The sequence below is a fragment of the Dreissena polymorpha genome, chromosome 9, assembly GCF_020536995.1.
Source record: "Dreissena polymorpha isolate Duluth1 chromosome 9, UMN_Dpol_1.0, whole genome shotgun sequence".
NCBI lineage: Eukaryota > Metazoa > Mollusca > Bivalvia > Myida > Dreissenidae > Dreissena > Dreissena polymorpha.
Genome location: NC_068363.1, coordinates 1,780,504 through 1,792,815, shown reverse-complemented (window position 1 = coordinate 1,792,815; position 12,312 = coordinate 1,780,504). Strand labels below are relative to the sequence as shown.

At 38.1% G+C, this 12,312-nt stretch overlaps 1 protein-coding gene across 3 annotated transcripts; it reads right to left on the bottom strand.

Moving 5' to 3' along the window:
* Positions 1-902: 902 nt before the first annotated feature.
* Positions 903-11,238, bottom strand: LOC127845722 (uncharacterized). Of its 3 annotated transcripts, XM_052376820.1 has the most exons (7): positions 11,096-11,186; positions 6,910-7,087; positions 3,785-4,479; positions 3,587-3,665; positions 3,038-3,455; positions 2,697-2,878; positions 903-2,427 (listed from the first exon to the last, which is right to left on the bottom strand). In XM_052376820.1, exons 3-7 carry the CDS (start codon positions 4,147-4,149, stop codon positions 1,087-1,089), a joined length of 2,385 nt encoding a protein of 794 aa, XP_052232780.1. In that variant the 5' UTR covers positions 4,150-4,479; positions 6,910-7,087; positions 11,096-11,186; the 3' UTR covers positions 903-1,086. The 3 variants fall into 3 exon arrangements, with proteins under 3 accessions (XP_052232780.1, XP_052232781.1, XP_052232782.1); XM_052376821.1 differs by lacking the exon at positions 6,910-7,087 and having other exon boundaries at positions 11,096-11,238; XM_052376822.1 differs by lacking the exons at positions 6,910-7,087; positions 11,096-11,186 and adding an exon at positions 9,914-10,022.
* Between the last annotated feature and the right edge of the window lie 1,074 nt (positions 11,239-12,312).

Here is a 12,312-nt window from a genome sequence, read left to right as displayed (position 1 = left end):
AACGGCAGTTTACCAGCCGGCAACTTCCCTGGTTAAACTAATTACACGTGTTCTGGTCGCGTTAGGGGCGTAGAAACGTTCCCGATGTGCGCGCGTTTCCGGTTTGCGGTTTGTACAAGCATACAGCACCACCAAAGGTCATTATTTATTTCCGACCAGGTTAGATGCCCTGACGGAGCCTGAAATGCTCGTCATAAGTGCGCCAAGCCGACCCACCCTGGCGGTACGCGGCCTCTCTTATGGTCCAAAAATATTTCAGCAATTCTTGTGTTTTTGATTTGTTATGATCAAACGATAAATACACAGACATGAAGATAATGAATGCGTCTGATCATTTCTCGATCTAACCAATCGTGTCTTTGCATTCTTTTGGTTGCGCCACCAGGCGGCCGTCCACTGAAACTGAAAGTGTTGCCCCTGACAGAGGAATTGGAGCTCTACGGACCCTTTTAACAATGATGCGAAATTGACAAATTCACCCCGCCCAAGTTGTTGATATAACAGATCGGGGATTTGGGCCGCTACGTCATCCGAAACTATCCGGATGTTTGGCATGGCCGCGCTCGTTGTTGTGATGTTCGACGCGGCGGGAATTGTTGACTGACTCGGTTGCTGCAAACTAAAAGTGGGTACACTATCATGAAAGGGAACGATACCAGTGCTTGAACTATTTGAACCACTTGAACCACCGTTCTCGGCCTCTCTAAGCAATCGCTCAAAATCGATATTTTTTTTTACCTTTATCCCCTTTATACAAATTAACGAACATATACTGGCTCACTTTTCTGATGCATGGATAATTATTTTAGGATATTTTGCTTACATGATGGTGTTTAACGTACTATGCCAAATTGGATCTACTTGATACTTTGATAAAATGCCCAGTTATACATAATTCTTAATTAAATGCAACCGTTTATTAAACATCATTGAAGCGAAACCGTGTCGTGAACCTAATATGCAATTACATGTACGCTAGGATGAAACAAGTTGAACATTCATGACTTGATAATCTTAAGATATAAAACAGACATGCATTACAAATACCGGTCGACACTCAATACATATTGTGTCCTTTTCCGGCACTTAGAAACCGAATAAATCCCGAAATCGTTGGAAAACAGTCCTTTTGTCCTTACGTCTCTTTCCGGTCACACCAAGGTTTTGCGCTTCCTTATGAAACATCTCCGCTTCATCAGCGACCTGTGCTCGCTTACGGAACCGATACAGCGTCTGAACTCTCTCATACCAACCCTTCTTCTTCTGCAGCTTTTCATTCTCAATCATCAGGTCAATGTGTTCGACCATGGACAGCGGATTTGGGCGCAAGGCAATTTTACCTAGACGGGTGTTGCAATTTCGTACAACAATCATCATATCTTCGATGGTATCAACCATTTCGTCAAGCTCCTCTACCATCTTTTCTAACACCTGTTCTTGAGAAAGAAGCTTTCCAGACGCCTCTTCATATTTGTGTTTCTTTTCTGCGTAGGTTTTAAATTCTTCGACAAGAAGAAATTCAAATATGTATGGCGTATTGGCATGTAGATTCCAAATGCACTTCTCAGGACAAATTCTACAAAACCCTTTTGTCATTGCCCAACAATTGATTTTGTCAACGTCATTTGCATACTTACAATTTTCATGGCATGTAAAATTGCAATGTGTGCAGTTTGTGACATGACGACCACGTGGTAGGTCTCTTTTCATATGCTTAGTTGTCATAACTACGTATGTAAAATCTTTGTTGTCGGCTATGATGGACCTATTGTCTTCAAAGAATTTAATTTTTGCTTTCAATTCATTGATCTTGTTGAGACCAACGTCGAGTTTTGGTTGAAGGTTTCGGATCGTTGCTTCTAAGCGACATCTCTCATATAGCACATCACTGGTTAGTTGCAAGCTTTTTGTCGCCAAAGTATCGATATGTTTAAAGAACTTTCTGAAACTGACAAGCCCCATGTCCCAAAACATCGGCGATAAACATGTTTGAGAAAGATCTGTATTTTTCGCAAACAGCCCAGAATTATTAAATGTGAATTTTTCACCAAAGGGTAATCCAGACTCATCTAAAGCGGCGAACACTGGAGGATCCATGCCGTCTGCAAATGTGATCAGAGAACATATGTTACTTTCTATGTCATTTCCGAATAATGACATGATCGACTGAAATATGTAGCTTTGAATTGGCGTTAATCGAGCATCCGGTGCTTTCAGTAAAAAACAAACGGCATCTATGTATAAGACACCCATTGGCGGTTTCGCTGAAAACAACTCTCGAATTTGTTCCACGATTTCCTGGTCCCGTTCAATGCCCCGTGTATCACCAAAACCGGGAGTATCGATAATATTGATAGTGTACGGTAATCTGCTTCCATCTTGCGGATGAATGGTATAGCATGTTATCCACTCAGTTTGGGAAAGTGCCTATACAAGCATACATGTATGAAAATTAAATGACTCATATATTTTTTGGTGAAAAAAATAAGACGTTCATTTGCTCAAAATGCATTTCGTATTTAAACTTGGTTTTAGTATAGAACTTAATATCAATACATTATCAACTATCATGTATACTGTTGTTGAACGTTTGAATACGTTCAATCGTGCAAAGATCTTAACTCATTTTGTAATAATTGTTACATGTATTTGATAATTTTTAAAAGTGTATCACCACCATAAACATACACATTTACCTGATTTTTAATCTTTTGCTGTTCTTCTTCTTCCAGATTGACAATGGTAAACCTGAAATTATCATTCCATGTTACCCCTAATATGAAGTTTGCCAACCCATCCACGAGGGTACTTTTTCCTGTTCCTGTTTCACCTATCATCAAAATTGTTTTTTCCTGCCAATTAGCATCTTTCGGTGAGCCTGAAATAGTAAGAATACGTGTTAATATACTTCATAAGTAATCATATTAGCGCACATTTCTCGTTGTTTATATTTCGCATTTATATCAAATATGCTGATATGAACATGTGCATACATGTTAAATATACCACTTTCAACGCAACCAAAAACAGCTCTTACCAACTTCAAATTTTCTCGTTTTTGCTTTTCCGTTTCGTGCTCCTTTTACTTCACACATTGGTAAAGCATACCGTATCGGTGACACAGCCTCCGCACCAAGACGAACTGAGAATCCAACCAAACGAGAAGCGGTTGAAACATGCGTTTTAATTACGTCGCTTTCTTCGCTGTAAGGTCCCTCGCCATCGTTGCAAACTACTCTCAACCGAAACACAAACTCTGTATTTGACCTAACATCGGTAAGAACCTGTGTGCACTCTGTGAATTCTCCGGTATACACCTTCCATTTTGCTCCTTGCATGACGTCCTTGTAGCATATTTGAAAATAATCCCCTTCTTCGAAAAACGAAGGCTTTGTCCAGGAAAGCATTATCGAGTCTGATGTTACCTCAAGAGCCGTAGGACGTCCGGGTGTTTTCTAAAAACAATTAACTTGTAAATTAAAAGTTATACACGTGTTAGTTTAAATTGGTAACAGCCCATTATTTATTCCAATAAATCATGAGAAGGATTCATTTTTATATTTGAATTAAATATATAAATGCTTACCAACTGTAGTGCGCCTTTAGCTAAATGTGTGGTTTGTTTTGCGGACATTTCATTCTGGTTGATGGCATGAATCGGCTCTCTGTATAATACATATTTATATTTAAAATACATGATATACACTTGTAATATTTTCTTTCGAAAAATTTAGATAACCAATACGATTATATGTTTTGCAATAGAACTTAAATGTGGACTTACTGTTTGATTGCTCCATTAATTGGCATAATTTTGTGTGAGCGTGTTGCCTTTTGTGCCCGATGTTGATTAATGCAAGAATCACATAAATTGGCTTCACACTGCTGGCATTCAAAGTTTGCTTCAGTTTCTAGGTTCTGCAAGAGACATAAGCTGCAAGGGAGAATAGCTCCACTCCTTTTGTTTGCTGGATGTTCAGATATATCTTCAAGATCGTGTGATTTCGTAATAGGCAACGACCTATGAATTGCTGAACATATATCACATAACATCTCATTTTCACAACTAGGGCAAAACGTTGATGCTGGGGCAGTTTTGTGTTGAATTCCACATGGTTCGCAAAAAAAGAAGAGCTCGTTCTGAATCATTCACATCGAGTTCATTTTGTATTCCGGCGCGTATGGCACTAGTTTGTAAAGAGAGTTCTTCGACTGCAATCTTATTCGAGTTATTACCGTTATTTACTGCACTGAGGTCATCATAAGTTTCATTCTCTGAGATATCTAATAATCTTGGTCTACTTCCACCGACATCGTTTGTAAAGTCCTCTGTGTTATTTGACGAATCCTCCACGATTTCGATATCACTTGACGCTGATTCAAATGACGAATCGGAATCCAGTTCATCATGATTGTGTAATGCCGCTTTTGCTATTTCAGCCCCAGCTGATTTTGTCACATCTTCCATACTGATTTGCGCTGCATATACATACAAAAGAAGAAATTGTACCATTTTCAAAATATGAAAAGAAACGCAAGAACTTAAATATGGAAAGAGATATGCGTTCAGGCTTTAATTTTTAATATATTATCAGGATATAGTGTCATGAAATGAACTGTAGAACACAATATAGGTTCAAATTTTAAGGCAGATATTAAATTAAAACAAGAGCACCGCCTAGCGGATGCAGACCATTAATCTATTTTTCTTTTTAAAGGTGAAGCAGGGCTATAGATAACTTTTGGGGTATATTGGGTAATTCGCCTCCTGTATTTTACAACAATAGGGTTTTTGAAAATTCAATAGAATTTTAGCAAAAAATTTCACCCCCTACTTTTGAGCTTAATTGGGTTTTTCAACCCCGGTTTTTTAACTCAATTGGGTAATTTAGGGAATGACATATATAATATAATAAAATCTACTAAGGTTACTTTATTATTTAAACAACTGGTATTAAAAAAGGTACCTGTACATTACAACAAACAATTACTGAATTTCTGATCAAAGTTCGTTTATTTTTTTTGCGTTCAATAAGACCGAGTTCGTGAAAATCGCTGCACTATTGACAAAGTTATGGCTGTTCAAAGCGATGCACCCCGTTTCAGGTCATTTTGAGTTGAATACCTTGAAAATGAAAGTAGAAATCGGACGGATCTACGAATAATTACAATAATACCACAAAGATTGATAACCGCTGGAAAGACTGCCTTCTTTTCTTCATAGAACGGCATATCAACTATCCACGGAAAATACGGAAAATAACCAGTCTAAAATATACGCCCGGTGTTCGTAAGAATTGCGTTTTGTGACGCAAGATCTTTTAGTACGGGAATTACGTTATTAAATTTGCATTTGCGTTTGTGTAAGCTTTATTTTGAAATTAATTACGTTTTTTGGTTATTTTTATTGCGTTTTAACGCAAATACGTCCGTTATCTATAGCCCTGGTGAAGGGACCTATCTCAATACTTCAATCAAAAAGGGGGAGGGGTGAAGGTGGAGAGGGGTGTACAGCGTGGGGGTGTGGTCATGTTTGGGGGATTAAAGGTGGGTATAGTGTTGGGGTGTGGTCATTTATTAGATGATCTTTCAAAAAAAAAGAACAAAAATGATATTGTTTTTTTTTTGGGGGGGGGGGGAGGGAATTCTAGCGTGTGGCGTAGGGGATGGGTTGGGTGGAGCATATTGTGGTATGTCAGGTAAGTGTTGTTTTGTCAAGTATGAATCAAATCTGATCATAAATATAGAAGTTCTGGCAATTTTAGCAAAATTTAATACTTTGACCTTGACCTGGAGAGTCAAGGTCATTCAAAGGTCAATGTCAAATTTAACTAGCCAGGTACAGTATCCTAATAATAGTAAGAAAGTATTTGAAGTTTGAAAGCCTTGATACTTTAGAAGTAAAGTGGATCTAAACACAAAATTAAACTAAATATTCAAAGTCAAAAAAGGGTCATAATTCTGTCAAAATGCCAATCAGAGTTACATAACTTTGTCTGCAAAGTTCTCGTATGATAATTATTTAGTGTTGCATGTATGGAAGAAATAGCTTTCATACTTAAGGAATGAAGTTGACCTAAACACAAAACTTATCCAAATTTTCGATTTCCTAAGTATAAAAGGGGCCATAATTTTAAGAAAATGACAGTCGGAGTTACATTACTTTGCCTGCACAGTCCCTTATGATAGTTAGTAAGTCTTGCAAGAATGAAAGCAATAGCTTTGATACTTTAGGAATAAAGTGGACCTTAACACAAAACTTAACCAAACGTTCAATTTTCAAAGTATAAAAAGGGAATATAATTCTGTCAAAATGCCAGCCAGAGTTATTCAATTTTGCCTACCCAATACCCTCATGATAGTAAGTGTGCCGTGTTTGAATGCAATAGTGATGATTTTTTATGAGAAAAGGGGACCTAAACACAAAACTTAACCGGACGCCGACGCCGACGCAGACACCGACGCTCAGGTGGTGACAATAGGTAATTGTTTAAAAAAAAAGATGAGCTAAAATAACTGAAACAAGAGGGTGAAACGCCCTAGACGTTCACATGAGACCCGAAGGGACTTAACTATTCGAAGCAGCTTTTGTGATAATTGGAATCATTTTGAAACTCGGTCGAGATATCATAAAGTAAATCGTATGCGCATTCAAAGAAAAAGAAGAAGAATATTCAAGTTTGTTTGTGTTTCATTTCTTTAAGTCATTCTGCGTCTTCACAGTGTTACTCGAATGGGTATTTTATATCTGGCCTATCAGATGCGTAATTAAGCTGTCAGATAAAGGGGCCATGCACTATTATTATATAATGAAATTACCTTTAAATGTTTAGTATATACTTATTTGGAAGGCGAATATATGATTACTGTATTGCTGTGTTATAACAAATTACATGCTATGTATTGCACCTGGTTATGCATTATGGTCTTGTGGAGCAGAAAAGGAGGAGGTAATATGAGTACGTCCGTCGTTGAAGTCTATATCGTCTGGCCTCAGTTACTAGCGCCGACCCTTCCGTTCCCAACAAGAGCACAGACGACGGCGACCGTGCCGGACCCGGCCCGCGCACCAATCCCCGCCCAAAGCCTACTTTCGCAAACAATAATTAAACAAGCGTTCCCACATCCGCCATTTTGCAACTCGTCACAAAAGGTTGTCCATTTAAAAGAAGCTATTTCCATTGCATTTAGTCGGTTGATGTTTCAGTATTTCAAAGAAGGCTTTAGATGATAAATACTATTAATTGGATGATAATTATTGGCAAATATATCAAATTATTGTTTCCGCGGTTAAATTGATAGAAACAAAACACTAGTTATACTTAAAATATTAAATAGTATAACCTAATTTAAAACAAAGCCAATATATTAATAAACTTTCCAGGCTCTAAGTATATTCGTAGCTTAGTATCTTGGTATTGACTACGTCATACATTATTATTCCGAAGGTTTGCTTTCGATATACTTATAAAGTTTCACTAAACAGGCCATGTTTTTCATCGGATCTGCAACACATACGAACTCATACCTTTTTCAAACTCAGCCGAGATCTTAAGAACAAATGTTCTGAGCAAATTTGATGATTAATTGGCAAAATGATGACTCCTAAATTGTCGATAAGGTTTCATTTTAACCACATAAGGAAAACTGCGCCAAACCCTGGCTTCCCTAGGAACCGGAAACGTTTTTCAGTTCGGCTGATATTACATTCGGATGAATTTTCTGACTGTGCTTCATACACATTTGGCATATTTTGAGTTCACATTTTAAATGTTGACCCGGACTACGAAAGACGGCCAAAGGTGGTAGCAAAAGCTTATGATGAACATGATGTGCTCAAGAAAGCTTAAACATGAACACACAGTATTTATGGTCAAAAGCGATGTGTTCTTATCAGGTCAAAAGATCATAAGAATTAATACAGTCTATGTACATCGTAACTTAAGCTACGCAATTAGAGCAGATAGCTCATATCAGCACGAGGCCCTTTATTACTGCCAAGTGACTTACTGGCAAACAGTCTGACATTCCAAAAATGTACTAGACACAGCACAAAAAGCAACAAACACAAACAAATTTGAATAAAAATAGGTATATTATACAGTGTAGAAAAGAAGACACAGGGCCATTAATCTGCCAAAACTCATCGCAACCGAAATTCCGTTTTTTACGGTCATCTTCACCCATTTATGCCTAGCGTCTAGAAAAAAGGCCTTGGCAAACAGCATAGACCCAGATGAGGCGCCGCATGATGCGGCGTCTAATCAGGGTCTGTGCTGTTTGCTTAAAGGAATTTCTATAAGAAATATTCTAAATATAGAAATAAATATATACTATTCATCCCTAATTTTTATAATACATTGATCCAATTTAGAAGGATGGGAGAGTCCACTAGGCACACATGGGTCAACATTACGATAATCCAACTGTGAAAGCTTGAGCGAGATCCATCCAGTAGTTAAAGAGGTGTTAAACAAGAACATTTTGGGACTTTATTTAATTTATTTTATTTAATGGATAAACAGAGAAAGGGCAATAATTCTTCCGAAAATCGTTGCAGCAAAATATTACATGTGCTTAGTATCTTAGTATGGCAGTATACCAGACGTGTGGAAGACATCCAATGTGTCGGCAATTTATAAGAAAGGGGAAAGGTTCAAAGCCAGCAACTACAGGCCGGTTTCACTGACATGCATAGCATGTAAGATACTGGAGCACATTATTGTAAGCAATATAATGGGCCACCTTGATAGACATGCCATCCTCACGGACTGTCAACACCGTTTCAGGAGAAGACGGAGCTGCGAAACCCAGCTACTGACGCTGATCAATGAGCTCGTCCATTCCATGGTCCGCCATAAACAACATGGCCTTGCAGTACTTGATTTCAGCAAGGCCTTCGATCGGGTCCCGCACAGTCGCCTGCTCCAACCACTATGGCATCAGAAGTGGATTGAAGCCTTTCTGACAGATCGCACGCAGAGGGTAGTCGTTGATGGAGTAACATCCGAGCCAGCACCCGTCATTTGCGGAGTCCCTCAGGGAAGCGTCCTCGGACCCATCTTATTTCTTTTCTTCATCAACGACTAGCCACTACATGTAACATCCAAAGTAAGGCCATTTGCAGCTGACTGTGTGGGTATCGGGAAATCAACTCGGAAGAAGACTTCCTGATCCTACAAAACGACCTGATAAAGCTAGCCGAATGGGAGAAACAATGGGGTATGGACTTTCACCCAGAGAAGTGTAGCATTATCCGTGTCCACAGAAAGAGGAACACAATCATGTTCCGTTACTCCCTGAAAGACCACATTCTCGAGACTGACTCGACTACCAAGTACCTGGAAGTAACCTTGTCCCAAAACCTTTCATGGAACCACCATATGGACATCATGTCGAAAAAGGGAAACAGTACACTCGGCTTCCTCCAGCGCAACCTACGCGTCAGCAATGATAAGGTCAACACCTCGGCATACACCTCTCTTGTCTGGCCAGGCCTTTAGTATTGCTCCACAGTGTGGAACCCATTTACAAAGGACCTGGTTTACAAGCTTGAAATAGTACAGAGGAGGGCTGCTAGATATGTGACCAACCGATACCACAACACCAGCAGCGTATCCTCCATGATCGAGCACTTGGGGTGGGAGACGCTTGAGTCACGACGGACCAAAGCGCAACTCACCATGCTGTACAAAATCATCAATGACCTGGTGAATATCCCAGCCAACCAATACCTTGTACAAGCCCCAAGTCGCCTTAAGGACCATAACAAGAAGTACCACCAGCCGTCTACATCCACATCTTACCACAAGAACTCATTCTTTCCACGAACCATATCAGTTTGGAACCACCTTCAGTCAGTCGCAGAGGCCCCTGACTTGGTATCCGTCAAGCAGGGGCTTTCCTCACTCACCTTCTAATCACTGTTAGGCGCCCAGCTTCAAGTAACCCCTAGTGATTCCCATTGCTGTGCCGGCCGCGGCCACCGTAACCGGAGAGGTCTGGGTTGAAGAGGAGAAAACGAATCTGGCAAAACTATCTACTATCTCTATACTTTTAACTATCAAATCTCTTCTATCTATCCTACCATTTCATTTCTTTCTCTTGACCTAGCACCACCCGTCGCGTAATAATCAAGTGTGATTGCGCCGACGTATGATAAAGATGTAGGTGTACTCATTAAGGTCACTCAACAGTGAAAGCTTTAGCGATATCGACCCATTAGATAAAGAGAAGTTGAAAACACACATTTCGTTCCTCAAAAAGTTGTAATTCCCTTTTTTTATTGTTGAATTTGAGTTGCAATGCTATGAGGTTAAATTTTATTTACACTTATATGTATCATGAATATTGCTGGGCCAGGTGTGAGGTAAAGCGCTCTAAAACCAGTTTAAACCCCAAAATGCTTTGCATTGACCGTTCCAAGACGGTGACCCCAACTTTATTCTTATATGCGTGTATGTTGTTTTGCATTGTGCTGTTTTGTACTGTTTTGGTAATTGGTAACTTGCCTTAAATAAAGGACCAACTCATTGTAAATATTGAGAATGCAATAACGCTCCAGCAGCTGGAGTTTCACTTCTTTTTATTTATACAGTATTATAAAATTATATTTTAATTCTATTATTTAACAAGGTTATATATTCTAGACATATTCTAGACCAATGAACATAACTCTGAAAAAACTCGTCGGAGCCAAGTCATTTACTGTACGAAAGTTTAAGCGAGATCCGTCAGTGGTTTAAGTATGGACGAACGGGGTGACAATTGCAATGCCTTATGCCTTTCACTTCCTTTCGTCAAATTATAATACACGTCCATAGCAAAAAATGGTCACCGCGTTGTCTGTGCTAACCTTTACCTTTATACCCAGTCATATAAATATGTGTTATGCTGGTTATGATTTGCTTTTGCGTAAAAGATAATATTGAACATCAGCAGTTAATGACAGTAATGAAGTTCTTCGTATATACTTTGTACATAAAGTCATATAGCTGGGTGTTGGATTATTGCAAAAAGACAATATTGCAGTATTTTATCTAAAGCATGCTTTTGAGTAAAACAGATACAAATACACACATTCAAATAAACTTACCTTTTAAACAGAAGCCAGAAAAACACCTATGTTGTCACAATGCAAGGTAAAATATAACACGTTAAATAAATAATGACCTCTCAGAGGACTGATTGTCGTCAACACACGAGATAACATCCAAGCGTTACAAATGCAAGTATGGTGATGTATTCGGGTATTCTACATTTTTAACTAGTTTCTATTAAAGCGTTTTGGTTCGTTGCCGAGTACTGTTTTACGTTCTGATTGTTAAATGTTTGCGATGATATGATACGTTCGATACATTCGATTTGACAAACATAGGTGCTCATTAATATCATTTAATGGTTTCATTTACATTTTCAGAGATGAACAAGCATAACGCAAACATAATTAAACGATAATTTTTAGCACAGAGGTGTTTGTGAAATGTGGCTGATTATGTAGTCCACCAAACTGAATCAAATGTAAATAGATTTGTTTTCTTTTAAAGAATATTTACCTGTTCATATTTTTAAGACCTCGTGTGTGTTAACAATCAAACCACGTAAATTGAATTTTACAACCATTATTTCCACTTTTTTTCTGAGAATGATATGAATATTTAACTATATGATGCTATGCCTGTAAAGTTATTTATGTTTTGTATGTGTCGTGTCAAGTATGTATGAATAGTGTCAAACTATATTGATTTTTTTCCTTACCGTACTTCAAGGGCAAAATTAAGGTATATGTCTCGTGCTGATGCCGCAGAAGTTAGCCTTTAATTTCCACATTCACATCAGTTTTATAATATATTATACCGACGTGTAAGTAATAGAGCATCTTATATACTATCGACTATTTAAACGTTATTGCATTAATGGTATGCATTAGATTGTTATACGTTTTCTGAAAACACAGGTTACACTTTGTGAAAACGAACTCATGATTTCAGAAAATCGGTATATTTTTATACCGGTATTAATAGCCGAACACGCACATACAGCGCGTGGTTTGGATAAAAATCGATCTATACGTTTCTAAACGTACACCACAATCTTAACAAGTTGATGGAGTTTAAAGTTGCGCAATAGCTACGTGTTTAAAAATACTTAAAACAGAGAATGCACACAGTTTAAATAAAATACCATGTTATTATACTATTTTCAGAAGTAGCGAACAATATTAATATATTATTTAAGTGTTAGAATACGTATATTTCAAATTTTGCTCAGTATTGATCAACCCTTCAATAAAATTCATGTACTCGATACACG